The following is a 16,687-nucleotide window of genomic DNA, read 5'->3' on the forward strand; positions in this document are numbered from 1 at the left end:
TTTAACATATAACAAGGGGTGTTCGGTCCGGACCCAGGTAAGTCCAAGCACATCCCAGTGAAATAGATCGAGAACATGCTTGGGTGGGGCCAAGGCCTAAGAAAGCCCATAGTAGTGAGCCAAAGCCTTGCCCACCTAAACTGCATGGGCCTCGATCGGCCAATGTGAAGGCCTATTGCAGTCCTTTCATTCATTAAAAAATTTTTGTATTAAAAAAAAAAAAAAACTATAAAATAGTCCTTATCTGAAAATCTAAAAATTTTAAACAATATCAACTTTTACAAAACCCAATTTTAGATACCAAAACCAAATTGGATTTATCTCTTAATGTACATAATCTGATCATAAGTTACCTATAATACTTGCTAAATTATTAACTTGTAGAATTATATATAATGCAAGATGGGTTGGGGCCGGGCTAAGTTGGAATAAGTCCAAGCCCAAACCACATTTAACCTCAGGCAAGGCTTTTTAGGACCCTTTGTTGGGCCATATGTCAGGCTGAAAATAAATAAAATTACGTTTGTTTTATATCCAAGAAACCTCCCTTATTGAATAACTTCTCTTTTTATTTTGGGATTTTCTTATTGACACCCTTCAAGATCTCAAATAATTTATAATTTTACTTCTTTCCTTTTAGAATTTCACATTTTTTTCTAATGACGATAAATATTGTCATTTCACATGTGTGCTTGAAATATGTTCATGACAATGACACTCAATGAAATATCATTTTCAAGTTATTTTTGAAAATCCTTTTATACCCCTAACTTAAAGAACTTTTGAAAATAACAGGGCAATTAAAAGGTGTCAAATTCTAAATACGCATATGGAGGTGTCATTTTGACACTTCCTTTTGGTTTTGTGATAAGTACATGAGAACGGTTTCTTTTTTCTCTCTTTCCTTTCGTTCACTTTATGAATTAAATTGTTTAGGAAATCATAATGTTCATGGAGGTTTATGCACTTTGCAAGTTCACAAGTTGTCATGTGGTAACATTGATGGAACCATTATACAGATGATGTCACATTCCTATCATCGGTAAAGTTTCAACACCATATGGGTACGTGATAGGGATGAAAAAATGTTTCAAATTTATATCAAATGACAAAGGCCAATAACCTTTCAACTTGGCTCTGTAATTATGTTGATGTTTTTGTTTTTGTTCACTATACTCAAGGCTTTGATCACTTTCATATCTTAGTTGATACCGAAGGGAACAAAACCTTTGGTCCTCGTCCATTCAGGTTTGAAGCTATGTGGCTTCAACATTCAGATTGTAAGAACACTGCTCAAGCTACTTGCTCTCATGCTGTTATTGGTTCCACTTCTCATAAATTGTACTCAAAAGAACAAAATTGCATAACAGTGTTTAAGAAGTGGAACAATGAGGTTTTGGACCATCTTCAGTATTCATCTGCTTAAAGCTTAACTAGAGGTCCTCATGGATTTACCATCCTCTATTTTTTCTCAATCTTGAATTTTTGAGATTTTTTTGTTTGATGAAAGTGTAATCACACAAACCATACACCAATCCCAAAAGGTTAACCTACTTTTAGGACCGTGGAATGACGGATATACACAACACACCACACTCACACACCCGATGTGGGACTAAACCCACACACCCCTTCTTTTTTTGATGAAAGTGTAATCACACAAATCACACACCAATCCCAAAAGGTTAACCAACTTTTAGAACCGTGGAATAAATTTTTGAGATTTTAATCCAACTAGTCGAAGACCTTTTGAAAGAAGAAGAATTTTTTTAGGCAGAAATCCAAGATTCGATGGCTCAACTGTGAAGATCTAAATTCTTCCTTCTTTCATGCCTCTACTATTCAACGTAGACAGGTTAATAAATTCTGAAAGTCAAGAAATCTAATGGAAGTTGGGCCTATTATAGAGCCAAGGTGGCCCAAGATTTTTATCTTATTATCAGCATATTTATTCCTCGGAAAGAATTGACGATGTCTCTTTATAGCAGGTCATGAACCCCTATTCCTCGATCTATAGATGATGAATCTATTGTTGGTCTATGTAAAATGCCAGATATGGACGAGATGAAACGGATCTCTCTTCTTTATGAAGTTGTTGAAATCCCCAGGTCATAATGGTCTACCCCTATCTGTTTCCAATGTTTTTGAGACTTAATAAAGCTTTAACTTGTTTCAAAGTTTTTTCATTCCATCTCTCTCTCTCTCTCTCTCTCTCTCCTCAATTTATCAAGACTCTCGTATGTCTTATCCCAAGAAGAGTTGCCTAGAATTGATGGAAGATTACAGACCAATAGCCTATGTGGCGTCACTATGAAAGTAATCTCAAAAATCATGGCCACCAGACTTCAGGACATTCTTAGTCACATCATAGCTCCATCGCAGTCAGCTTTCATCCCAGACCATTCTATCTCGAACAATATTTTTTTGGCTCATGAGGTGAACCATTATATACGAGGCAAAAAGAAAGGAAAGAAAAAATTCATGGCAATGAAGTAGGATATTCAGAAAGCATATGATCGCCTCAAATGGACATTTATTCAACAAGTTCTTATCCGCCTGGGTTATTAGGTCCAAATGGTGATGGCTAGTATTCATTCTGTCAATTTTAGTTTCCTCATCAATGGGATAGTCAACGACTTCATAATACCTACTTGTGGGACCCGTCAAGGTGATCCCCTCTCTCCAACTATCTTCACGCTCTACCCCCAAACACTTTGCTCTATCTTGTCATCAGCTAAAAGAAATGGATTGATTAAAAGGATTTAGATCATAAATAGAGCTCCTTCCATTTCCCATTAATTGTTTGCAGATGAGTGTGTTTTGTTTTTCTGAGCTGTAGTTAGAACAAGTTCATAACCTCAAAGGGTGTATTGAATTATATTGTAAAGCTAGTGGGCAGGTGGTGTATCTTTAGAAATCAATCGTTACTTTTAACCCAAACGCAGTCCCAAGGTTTAAGAGATGGTTCTCTCGTCTGTTGCATATTTAAGTATGGTGATGGACCTCAAAACTACCATAGGCTTCCACACAAATTTGGAATTAACAAGTCCTGTCTCTCTCTTTAAAGATATCTAAGAATGAATATTTAACCGAATTCAAGATTGGAAAGAGAAGCTTCTCTCTCATGCGGGAAAGGAAGTCATGCTTAAATCTATTGCTTTTCCCTCTCTAGATATGTTGCCTCATATTTCAAATTGTATCAATCTCGCCATGAATTTATTCCAAGGATACAACTAACTTCTATTGGGGAGAAGGTGAGCATGATAAGAAAATCCATTAGGTTTCATGGTCTCAGTTATGTAGAGCAAAGTCGAAAGGGGGTCTAAGATTCAAGCATCCTAAACTTCAAAACTCAGCTCTCTTCTCCAGGGTGGCTTAGAGGCTGTGGACATATCCGAATTCTTGGTGGACGAAGCAAATGAAAGCCATCTATAACCCTCACTCAGATTTCCTCAATGCCCGCCTAGGCCATCACCCCTCCTGGGCATGGCATAGCATTCTTCATGGTAGAAATGTTTTTCTTAATGGCCTAATTTAGGTGGTTGGGATGGGTACTAGAATGCACATTTGAGATGACTATTGGATCCTTTCTCTTCATAATTTCAAACCACAACACCCTCCATTGCCCGGTTGTCCCATAGAGTGGATGTCTAATCTAATTGATGATGATAATAAATGTTGGAACTTGGCTACGCTTCAGGTTTGGTTTGCCCCCTCCGACATTGAATCGATTCAGAAAATAAAATTGGGACTGATTCCAAGATAGGACTATCAAGTGTGGAGTGGTTCTAAGAATAAGGTTTTCACTATCAAGTTGGCATACCACCTTCTTTCAGACCAACTAGCAAAATTAGAAACAAATTGAGCTTCCTCCTCTCATCATTCTATTCGGTACAACATCCTAGACAAAGTCTGAAAGTTTATTTGGAGTTGTCAAACTCTTTCGTAGCTTATATCACTTCTTTGGAGGGCATGCCCAATGGTCTTGCCTCATCTGAGGGCTTAGAAAAGCGTCAAGTTTGAATTGAGCTGTTATGCCCACTGTGTGGTGAAGACGAAGAAACTACAAATCATATCCTAGTTCACTACTCTTATGCCAAAGTAGTCTGGTTTGGTTGCTCCCTCTCTTATTGAGTGTCGGCAGATAGATATTTTTCTATCCACAATTGGATTCAACAGTGATATCATCTCAGTGAGCATGATAAGGTCTCCATAAGGAAAAGTTTCACCTTTTACTTATTCATTTGTTGGTTTTTGTGGCTGTCGAGAAATGATTTCATCTTTGAGAGAAACATATGGCCCCTAAATGAAGTTATTTGTAAAGCTGAGTTTGCATCTTAAGAATTTTATCGGACTCAAGGTCCTAATGTCCCGTCGACCCCTGCATCCTCTGTGTAGCATAGTTTCAGTATCTCTTGGTGTCCCTTTTCCTATGGGATTATCAATATTAATTATAATGCATCACTCATTAATGGAGAGCTAGTTATGAGGTGACTAGGGTTTTATAATTAGATATTATTTTGGTTGTCCCCTCCTTGCGGTGTCAGAACTAACAAAATTTTCCTCTATTATGAGTGGAGAAGCAGAGCGTATACGATCTATAATATTGAGTGCTATTTAGAATGTTTCTATCGCATCGTTGTTGAATCTACTAACTTAGAAGTGGTTCAGATCCTCTCAAATCCGAACAGGATGAAACCAGTGGAAATCTTCTCTATTACTAATGACATTCGTTGTATCTTTGTTCATCTTATGTATTGTTCCTTTTCCCATATTCCAAGGATAGCTAATGGCATTGCCAATACCCTTGTCAGAGGAGGTTTGTCCATTCCATATAGGACAGTCTGACTTCATTCCACTCCTTGGCTAAATCAGTTTTGTGAAGTTGATGCCTTGGCTTGTACACGGTCTGCTCTTAAATAAACTCTTTTCTAACAAGAAAAAAAATTTTAATATGTATATTGGTGACTGCACATTTAAACCACAATTTTAATGTATATTATATTATCATTTTGGGTTGGAATTATCATTATATATTGACTAACCTAAAGTTTGAAATGTGATAAGGATTCTTACCAAAATAAAATGTGATAAGGACTTTACAAAGTTCACCAACCTCACGAAAGTTATCACTAATCATGACCCTTAAAATTTTATTTGACTTTATTTTTAACCAAATGGGACCTAAGTGAAACATTTTTCATTTGTTTCTTATTTTTTTGATAAATTACATCTGATGTACCCAATGTTTCGAGACATATGTCTAAGGTACCTCACACTTTATATATTATGTTTAGAGTATATTTTTTAATATTTTTAACCTTACCTTTAGAAGCTTCTTCCCACCAATGGGGGGATGGTTTGGCTAAGAGAAATGATACATTAAAACGCGGTGGTTTATTCTCTCTCCCTTGTTTTTCTTACTTTCCCACTATGGGTAGATGATACAACTGATCTATGAGAGAAGGAGAGAAAACAAGTATCACTAACTAAAATATTGATGGATAATATTAGAAATATGAAAAAGTTACTCCAAATATAATATTTAGGCGAATGTTTTCCTTTATCAACGAGGGAGGAAGAATCCCCCTCACCATTGGTGATGTGATGATATGATAGGACTATGTACTGTCCAATCACAAACTCTCACTACCTATTGTTTGGGGTTGAAACTATCTCTTCCCTTGGGCATCTGATGGTATTGATGTGTGTAAAGGTTCCCTTGGGTTAGATGGAAATTGACCCATGAGTGCAAAGACAAAATTGAGTTTGACATATGGTACCCGAACCGTCATATTAGTAATCGTCATGTTAGTAATTGGAGATTAGGATTATTCATCATTTTAGCACTCCTTAGAGCTACGCTATATGGTAGGGTGACATGAGAAGTAGGATCGTCAAACGGACCCATGATGAAGAAATTCTTCTTTCACCATGGGTGAAGGAAATATTTATGAAATGTGAGGTGCCTCAAACTTAATATATCAACCGTTTCTCTAAACATTAGGTACCTTAGGTGTAATTAATTTTTTTGTACGGAGAAAAACACTATGTGAAATGGTTTGGTATATGTTTTTTTTAGATTGTTGTCCACTATGGAATATGAACTACAAATTTAAGTACTGCCATCTGAAAGGGTGATTTGCCAATTCTAACAGTTGATTTTTAGGAAATGTCTAGCTTGGTCATGTGTCAAATATTTACTCAAATTCAAAATTATACCCATAATATATTGCATTTTCCTTGCATTTTTAGCTATCTACTTCTAGATTTTACTTGTTGGAATTTTAATGCAAAATACTTGGCCAACTTCGATTGGGTTGAAACTTTAAATGTATACAACGAACCTTGGGGTCTATCCATCCACCCCCATCCAATTTACAGTTAATATATATTAATTGTAGATGTGTGACATGATCCGACCAAGAAAACTACCCTAAGTTTGTTTTAATCTATGATAAACTTATGTCATTTGTTTTTTATGACCCTTTCAATATAGATATATTTTCTAGTGCAAGGTTCCTGATTGGGGTGTTCGTAAGGATATCGAAGGGCTGACACAAATATTTTTCACCTAGTAAATTAGATGAGACTAAAATTTAGTAAAGAAATAGAGACCCAAGGTCCCCTACTCATTTGCCGAGTTTCAATCCAAAATGATTTGGCCGAGTGAAAAAATAAAACATTAAAAATCTAAGACAATTGAGAATGCACATACTAATGATTGGACTTTAAAGCAGGTGCATCGAGATCATTCCCTAATATAACCATCAGTCAGAATTAACACATTACTCTTCCAGTGGCAAAATTAGATGGACGTCCATAGCTATCGATATACACTGGTTGGTCTAGAGACCCCTTTACTTTATATTTTTCCTACAAGGACTGTAGCTATTCAAGTGTCAAGCTTTCAATTCAACTAATATTTATAGTGGTCTAAATCAACAAGGGCATGGTTTTTCCTTCATGGATGTTAGAGAAATTTCTGTAGGGGGGATTTAAATCTATCACGTGGCATGTCAAATGAGGTTGAAATTTCGTGGATGAGGGTAGACACCAAGATCATGTGCTTACACATTAAGTTCAAGACAAATCCTAGTTTTTCAAGTGACAAAATAAGAAATTGAAAAATGGACTCCTAAAATGATGCACAAAACTACAATGGATAAATGAGAGGATATGACATTAGATGGGAGAGTAAATGATTTAATTTGAGGCTAAAATTTGATACTTAGATTTTTCATATCATTCCTTAGATATTCAACGGTTGGATTTTCTACAACATTTTTCCACATGAAAAAAATTGTATATGCCTAGTAAAGAACTTAAGTGACCATGTGCGAAAGTTCTATACATCAAATTGGCACGCCTTTTGATTTTTGGTGGGACAAAAAAGGTTCTCTCAAGTGACACTTTTCAAATACTAAATCATCACTAGGTTTAGGGATGTAAATCGATATTCGAAAATTCATATTCGATTTGTGTTTGTATCCATTTAGGGGAATCCACAATCTGCTTTCCAAAAACTATTCGAATCTATTCGAAAGCTAATCGAATGAAGATACAAATATTTCAATTTTAGACAAGATATTATATTATCTGTTATCCGTTCACATATGATTGTAAAAATATGATAAACTAATAGTTTTATAAATAATATTTTATAATATTAAAACACCATTATCAAATTCGTGGAATATTACCAGTAATCAAAAAATAAATTATAAGAAGAAAAAAAAGATTCATGGAGAAATCTATGTAATTCTAGATATGGCATTTCAATGGGGTAGTGGATTCAACCCTTCACCTTTTCTCGAATTTTTGTCTTCTCCAATACTCCACCACTCATATAGACAGTGAGACCGTAACGCCGCTCTCTTCAAACTCACGACTCAACTCTCTAGCCTCCAGTAAAAATGTAAAAATGGATATTTGAAAATCAGTATTTGATTTGTGTTCCTATCTGGTTAGGGGAATCCATATTTAAAAGAGGACTAAGTTTACCTTCACCTATAGAGGACGGTTCACCCATCATCCTAGGGTTCACAAACCCCTCCTAGGTTTTTGTATGTTCCAAAATACCCTCCCAATACCTTTTCCTGCACTCTCCCGCTCCGCGGTGAATGGAGGGAAACTCGGTCCTTCAAAAAAATAGTTTTCGAACACTATTTAAATCTAGGGAGAATGTTCTCTGTGCCGCAGTGCAGCCTACGCCCAGGCACATGGGCAGCCTGTGTAGAGGGGCACCCCCATGTGCCAGGGCGCAGGCTGCGCTGCGGTACAGAGAACAACGCCCCTTAAATCTATTTGAAAAGTAATTGGATATGGATATGAATAGTGTTAGAAAAACCCTAATCGCTATGACCTCTGCAACCTCCCCCGTCGCCGCTTGCACCACCTCCACCCCTGCTATGTGCTTTCTTTGCCCTTGTGGCGTGTAAGCTCTCTGCCCTAGTGGCGTGTCTCCTCCTTGTGAGGTCAGTTTCAATCCACCAACCATGACCCTGGGTGTCGCCGACAATGATGCCGAAGCCGACGATGACGATGACAATCTCATCCCCCTCGCCATCGCCTTCAGCGCCACCTCCCTCACCCTCACCGATGCCTCCATCCTCCATGTCATCGACCTTACTGTTCCCACCCACCACGGTTTAGCCCTAGACGTACCCCTGCCCATTTCACGCTTTCTCACTGCCACGGCCCCCTCCTCCACTCTCATCGCCACTGGCCCCTCCTTCTCTCCCATTGCCACTACCCCCTCCCCTTTTTCTAGCCAATGTCCCCTCCACCTTCCCTTTTTTCCGGCCCATGTCCCCTCCCCTTTTCTTTTTCTTTTTTTGTTTGTTGTTTTGCAGGTTACGCCGGTTCTGGCGTTGGTGTCGCCATGGATATGGCCGACTCTGTTGCCCCTTCGCCGTGCAGATCTGGTGGCCTTATCATCGTTCATCGAAGCTCCTTTTGGCGCGGTAGTGTGCCGGCTCGTGTGGGCATGATGGCGCTAATCTTTTCGGCACTTATGGGGTCCTTTTCTGTTGGCACGAAAGTGCATGCGCTTATCGATTTCTGTGTCGACAACTCTTTTCATGGGGAAATGGCTTTTAGCCATCTCCTTCTCTAGATGGCTTAATCTTTGGCATGCGAGACCGGGTCGCTTTCCACTCTGTGGTTCTGGGTTTTGTCTATCCAAACTACCTGTTTGTCATGCCACCTATCCTTTTTTCTTATCTTTTCATTATCCTGTTTTTTCTGTTGGCGTTGGGCACGTGTGGATGAATAGCCCTGTTATCTACAATAAAAAATAAAAAATAAAAAATATTTTATTAGAATTCAATTGATGGCCGACCCGGAACATCCCCAGTTATGATTTCCCACTGTTTGTGGTGTTTACCTTTTCGTTATCCCCTCTTTTCAAAACAAAAACAAAAGGTCACGCCAACAAACAAACTTTCTCCAAAAACACATTCTCATAATCCCTTTCCGGGTAAGTTAAGCAAATCATAAAACAAAACCCCCCACTCAGAGTCTGATACGAGACTGAACTGAACTGAACTAAACCCTTCAAAAATCAAGCGACATGGCTGTCGCCGCTACAGTCTCTCATCCATCATCTCTGCAACTCTCATCTTCTTCTATTCATGGAGAGCGCTTATCCTCATCCGCTGCATTTATGGGTGCCACGCTCAACTTCTCAGCTTCTGCTTTCTCAGGTCCCTTTACTTTCACAGTTCTTATCATCATTGCATATTTGCATCCTTCTCATATATGCTCTTTATTACTAACATATTGACAGTAAAATTTTCCATATTGGTTTCCTTAGGTGTTATCATCTTTTTGGTGTTTTTCTGATTTACGAAAGTACCTACTTGCTATTCGTTCACTTCAAATTATTTGGTTATGCATGTATATTCTTTCTTGTGCATTTCAGGGAAAAGGGTACGTTTTGTTCAGAAGAATTTCACAGTTGTTTCGAAGAAGCTATCAGGTTTGGAGGAAGCCATGCGAATCAGGAGGTAATTTACTTATTGTGGTAGAGCATAAAAAGTTGAAATTATATGGTTCATATGGTTTTTACTCTTTTTTTTTTTTGGGGGGGGGGGGGGGGAGTATGTACCCTTCTTGGTTGGAATAGAGGAACAGATTCTATACCCTTCATAATCTTGGATAAGTTTATGAAAGCACCAACTAAGAAAAATCGTCAAGGAATGGAAAAAAATAAAAATAAAAAATTCGAACAAGCTATAATGAAACTATAGTTGGGTTGCTATATGTTCATCTTGACTAGAACAATGCATCCCAGCTCTCAATGCTTTCCTAAGATATAAAAGTTCGTGCATTGTGGCTTTGGTGATTGGATCAATACCACTTCGGAAAATGTGTAGGAGTCATGTACCAGATTGATTGCTTGACAACTTCTGTGGAGACATGTTAAAAAGAAGGGAAAAGCAAAAAAAATGGGGGGATAGAGGACCATTAAAAATAAACAACGAGGGAAAAAACAGAGTTGCGGAACAAGGTGTATAAAAAGAACGATAACTTTTCCTTGTAAAATTTTACCTTCAATTTTATTGGACTATGTGAAGATGGCAGCCCAATTCCCAAAGCATCTCACTTCAGTCACTCCTCTTATTCAACAAGCAACATGCTGCTCTCTCTCCCTATGTGGAAGTCCTGAACAAGATAACAGAAATTTCATTGTTTGGATCTCTCAGTCGTCAACTTGTTAACTATTTCCTTTCTTCATCTCTTGTTAAATTAAGCTTAATTTAATCCATCTTGGTCCTGCTAATCTTCAAAGCCTTTCTATCCTTTTGTTTTTACAGAAACTCTGCAGTTGTAGCTTGGCATTCATTCCTTCAAATTCATCAATCAAAACTGAATTGTCAACAAACAACATGCAACATATGACCTCCTCCAATATGTTTCAACCCCTCCAACACCAATGATGAGATAGTGGCTTAATATACAGACCGTAGTGTTGGTGGAGAACAATTTGTCTGTTTTGGTTCTTCTAACCATATCCTAGACTTGCCATTTACCCAATCAAAGGACTAGATCAATCAGATGATCCATAATTTTTGTTAACATGCCAACATCACCTCGATGAAACATTAGTTATTTGTAGAAGGGTGACCATGGTGACCGCATTTTGCCAACATATAGAATCCCCTCTGCTTTAACATTTAGCCAACTCTAAACCCTTTGCTGTAATTCATTTCCTTGATATTCCAGGGAGATGAAACAGTGAGAAAATCATTTTTCTCCCCCTTGCTTCCTCCATGCATTGATCCTTCCAATGAAATCATTGGACATCCTTTTCGGCCATGAGTTACCTCATCTTGTTAATATAAGTAGTGCAGAAAATGTGAACACTGATTCATCTAAGACCTTAGAACGAAGAAAATAATTGAACGAAAGAAAGCATTTGTCTTTCTTTTGTTGTTTCCTATCCAAAACCTGAAAGAACTCTTGTTATTCTCCTTGAAATCTCAAATGGGAATAAAATTCAATAATATTCATTTACTGCTTTTCTTTAGATAGTATTTGGCCTCTGTTTTACTATTTTCTTTCCCAAATTGGGTGGAGAGAGCAGGTAGCCCTCAAGTGCTTTTGAAGCATCTTTGCATTGGAGAGCTGCCATTTTGAAAAATTTCATCTGTGTCATGCAAAGTTTGGCTCAGTTGTTTTATAAAAAAATGCTGGGTTACTATGGTTCTGATATGGTTTCAATTTTAGGGTTCTAATATTGGTTACCAATCCATCTTACATGTCCTAACCAAGTCAATGTGTGTACAAGAACACCAATTTTGCTAGGTACACCAGATGATCTCTCAAGTACCCTACATATGTGATCTCTGTGTCTATATTTTTTATCATCAGCATTAGATTGTTATGCATCCGAAACTTTATGAAAGCTTTACATATGACAATGTCTATACACCATAGATGCATAGTTAAACAATTTCATGCCCATATAAATTGTTATTTAATATTCTCAAAAGGTTTGTTTACTGAATCCCATTCAAGATCATAAAGGAGACCACTTCAAAAATACTAAAAATTTCCCTATTTTTCCCTTCTACATTCATTCTGTTTCTCTCTTTCCTACAGCTCCAATTTGTTGTAAACTGATCTAGCTTCTATGAAGAAGATGTAAAGATCTTTCTTCTTCTCTCAAAGGTTTGCCATGAATTGCTTTGGTAGGAATAGCTTAATTGTCAATCTGTGTAACATGAAGTTAGAGTTGTAAGTTGTAACTCAACTCACCAACATGAAGCAATAGACAAAAGGGACCTGGTTGGCATTTTTTTGTCATGATTAATGGATAGTTGAATGTACGTTGAATACTTAGCATTTAACCCATTCCAGTCTAGCATGTTACTATCGACCCTGCTGATCAAATCTGAAACCAGCACTCTTTCACAGTTTTGGGGTTGTTTCGAGATTAAGCATTCAATAATCACCCTCTATACTCAGTACAATCCAAACGAAGATATTGCAACTCCTACATAAACCCCAAATAGTTTTTTGATATTCTTGTTACCTGTCTTACTCATGCTGAATCACTATCTCCTAAATTTCATAGTGTAGTCCATAATGTTGACTCCATAATACCAAGCACAACCCTAAACATCTCAGTTTTTCTTGTGAATAGGAACCAGGTTGCTCTTCTACTCTTTCAGGATCTTCTTTTTTTTTTTTCTGATGGAAAGGAAAATATTTATTACTCAAAGAGAACAGAAAGTCTGTACATCATACAAAAAAGGGGGGATAGAGGTTCTATTAGTAATAGTAAAGAGGGCTAAAGAGCGTAGGGCTCTAAACCAAAGATTGTTTTTATCCTTTATATTTACATTTGAAAAGTTGGAAGTTAGTTCGGCAAGTTCAAGATAGGAGGGGAGGAGATTCCAGGAAATACACATATCTCCTTGGAGATTCAAAAGACCATGGAGATCATGATTATTTATCCAAATTTCTTTGAGATGGATTTTATCCTTCAACGTGTGTTTCCACCCCTGCAAGATTCCAAAAAGCTCAGCCTTCATTTTGTCGGTCGAACAAGAAAATCCTGCAGATGTTAAAACACTTTGATCATCAAACAAAAAGCAATAAGCCCATCCTGTTAGCCCTATGGAAGGTTCAACAAGACCTGCGCAACATAAGACAGGTAAGTTCATTACATGGTTAGATGGAGAATTAGAGAGAAATTCATTTTGCGTGCATATAAGAGGATCAACCAAATTAGTATTTATCTGTGGAGGAATTAAGTTTAGATCCAAAACCCATCTAGAAATATTTGAAAGGACTAGATTGGGGTCAGTCGTAGCTAGACCACGAATTACTTTGTTTCTTACATGCCAAATAAAATAACATGCTATTGTAACAACAGAGAAAAACCATGATGCAGTTGGTTTATCCAGGGCTTTAGATTGTAGGAGGGAAGCACAAAGCTGTGCCATACAAGAGCTGCTTAGGTGCTCTGTTCTCAGTCCGAGGGGTCCACAGGCCCAGATACGCTTAGTCCATTCACAAGATAGAAAGAGATGCCTGTAGGATTCATCACGAGCACCACAAAAAACACATGTAGGCTCGATCGATATCCATTTTGAGAGAGTGGCCTTGACAGGTAAACCTGCATTTAAAACACGCCAAAAAAACATTTTAAATTTCGGATGTATATTAAGTTTCCAAAAAAAACGCCACCATTTGGAAAGTAGGGGGCCTGTTTTGTAATGGTGGAGTTAAAACATTTGCTGCATGTCGAGTGGAGAAGCTTCCAGATTTTGTTAGGGAGCATCTCCAGACGTCTTCAGAATCTGAAATATGCACTTTTGAAATCTCATAGTTGAAACTATTAGGGAAAAAGTGCATAAGAGACATTAAATTCCAGCTTTGATTAGAGATAAGATCACTTACCATACATTTTGAATTGTCATAAATTTTAGTTGGTAAACAGTGATCAGGAATAGTAGGGACCCACGGATCATGCCGGCAGTATGTAGTTCGACCATTTCCAATTTTTCTCCACACAATTTTCTTAAGATCAGGTAAAATGGAGGTGATACTGTTCCATACCCATGATCCCTTTTTTCTTCCCACATTGGGGTTGAAAATAGAGGTTTGTGAGAAGTACTTGGATTTCAGCACCTTTGCCTAGAGAGAAGATTCCTCAGAGATTAGTCTCCATCCAAGCTTTAGGATTGAAGCTTTATTGTGGGTGTAGGATTTGCGAATTCCCAAACCCCCTTGTGTAGTAGGGGTACAAATCTTATCCCACCCTATAAAATGAGCTTTTTTTTTAACTTAGAGAGTCATTGTTCCAAAAATTAAGGTAGATAGAATCTAATGACCGACAGGTTTTTTGGGGAAAAAGAAAACAGGACATTAGGTAAGAAGGTGTAGAAGCAAGAACAGATTGGATCAAAATTCGCCTGTCTGCATATGAAAAACAATTAGCTTTCCAAGTACTCAATTTAGTTTGGACTCTTTGAACAATGAGATCTAAGTCCTTAACCTTGGATCTATGATGAAACAGTTTGGTTCCAAGGTATAGAGAATCAGGACTCATTTCCTTCATTTTGAGGATAGAGCAGATTCTCCTTCTCCTATCTATTTCAGTATTTTTGCTGAAATGGACTTCCCTCTTTGAGGAGTTAATTTCTTGGCCAGTAAGATTAGAAAACAAGTCAAGGATAGCTTTGATTGAGAGGATATCATCTTCAGTATTTCTACAGAAAATGAAGGTATCATCTGCAAAAAGAAGGTGGGTAATTTCTGGGGCACCTCTAGCAATTTTGATTCCCTTGAAAGCCCCAGTATCCCTAACAGCATCTAGCAAATGAGAAAGAACTTCCATTATGAGAAGGAAAAGGTAGGGACTGAGGGGGCAGCCTTGTCTAAGTCCTCTAGAAGGTTTGGAAAAACCAAAAGGGCTTCCATTGATTTTGAAAAAAAAGGAAGTTGAACTTACCAGGGAGTTTACCAAAGATATCCATTCGTCAGGGAACCCAAGAAAACCAAAGATTTTTCCAATCATAGTCCATTCAACTCTGTCATAAGCTTTTGACATGTCAGTTTAAGGGCAACAAACCCATTTCGACCCTTCTTTTTATTTTTAAGGAAATGGAAAATTTCTTAGGCAATGGTAATGTTGTTAGAGATCTGTCGGCTCGGAATGAAAGCAGCTTGATTAGGGGATACAAAGAGGGGGAGATGGTTCCTAAGCTTGGTGGCCATGATCTTGGCAATGATCTTGTAAGATATATTGCAGAGGCTAATTGGTCTAAAATCAGAGACATTCATGGCTAAATTTTTTTTGGGAATCATGCATAACAAAGTATGGTTACATTCCGCTAGTAATTCACCAGGGGTAAAGAAAGAATTCACAAAGTGAGACATCATTGGATAGGACATCCCAGAAAGATTGATAGAAACAGGCTTGGTACCCATCAGAACCAGGGGCTTTAAAGCCCCAATTGACAAAGCAGCAGATCTGATCTCATTCAAATTTGGAGCTGCAGTTAAAAGGTTGTTAGGAGAATCAAAGACTTTATTGAACAAGCACTCTATGAAGGATGTGTCAAGAGGATTGGAAGATGTAAAACTCTGTCTCGACCAGGTCGAGTTTTCCGAGATTTCGAGTTCTCGCCGAGATCTCGGCGAGACAGTGTATTTTTTTTTTTTTTAAATGTTTTGGAATTATGTTTCGGTGGGCATATGGCCATAGTTGGCTCCAAAACTTTAAGGTAAGCTTGTTTTAGGCTTAATAAACATATTTAAAGGTTCAAATTGAAAAAAAAAAAAAACACCCAATTTGGTGTTTTGGATTTGCAACCTTGGTTGGTAGTAAAGGCCGAACCCTTAATGTAATATTGCCTATTCTACACATTGTTTGAATGATATGAGACATAATTGGCAGGTAAAACAAGTAATTTTATGCACATAATATTGAATAGTTATTTAAGAAATAGTTAAAGACTTAAAGTTTCTACTATAAACCACAAGATACAATGAAGTGCTCACAATGCATATTACATAGACACTCAACTTAGGTACAATGAATAATACATAAGTCATAGACACCTTACTACCCTAGTCTTCCATGTCTTAACTCCCAAGTCCCAACAATACAATACTATGACTCTATGAGTACTGAGGAGGTCGAGATTCTTGAAATATTCGATATTTCACCAAGATTTCTCCGAGATTCTTGACATATTTGAAATCTCGGTCGAGTTTTTCAAGATTTGACATTTTGTTGTTTCGTATCATATCTCGTCTCGACTAGCTCAAGTTTACCGAGATTTCCTAGATCTCGACTCTCGGCGAGATTTTGAACTATGCTCCCATGTATTAAACTAAGACTAGCTGTCGGCTCTGAAGCAAATAAGGTGTGTATGTTTGTGTTATTGTGTATTTGTTTCAAAAAAGTGAAGCCATTGGTTTGAGGGGAGTCATCAATGTAGAGGAATTGGCAGGGATGATGGACTTTGAGGTGGGGTTGTTGCTGACTAAGTACTGAGGTTTTCTGTAGTGCTACTTATAGATCTCCTTTCCATTTGGAACCTGCTAATTGAAAGGTTTGGTAGAAAACTGATAGGGTGGAAGAAGGGATACTCATGATATTAGGGAAGCTCAACTCTCATCTGGAGTACTTGCTTAATTTTGTCATATATGTAGTAACTTATTC

The 16,687-nt window shown here is 37.6% G+C and overlaps 1 protein-coding gene across 2 annotated transcripts in view; it reads left to right on the plus strand.

Moving 5' to 3' along the window:
* The first annotated feature begins 9,494 nt into the window (after positions 1-9,494).
* LOC122664292 (methionine aminopeptidase 1B, chloroplastic) overlaps positions 9,495-16,687 on the plus strand; it is a 90,949-nt gene continuing 83,756 nt past the window's right edge. The window contains exons 1-2 of one of the 2 annotated variants that reach the window (XM_043860048.1): positions 9,495-9,707; positions 9,926-10,010. In XM_043860048.1, the coding sequence (XP_043715983.1) occupies positions 9,575-9,707; positions 9,926-10,010 (218 nt within the window). In that variant the 5' untranslated portion in view covers positions 9,495-9,574. The remainder of the gene's footprint in view (positions 9,708-9,925; positions 10,011-16,687) is intronic. The other variant, XM_043860047.1, reaches the window with a different exon arrangement.

Source organism: Telopea speciosissima, chromosome 6 (assembly GCF_018873765.1).
Source record: "Telopea speciosissima isolate NSW1024214 ecotype Mountain lineage chromosome 6, Tspe_v1, whole genome shotgun sequence".
Taxonomy (NCBI): domain Eukaryota; kingdom Viridiplantae; phylum Streptophyta; class Magnoliopsida; order Proteales; family Proteaceae; genus Telopea; species Telopea speciosissima.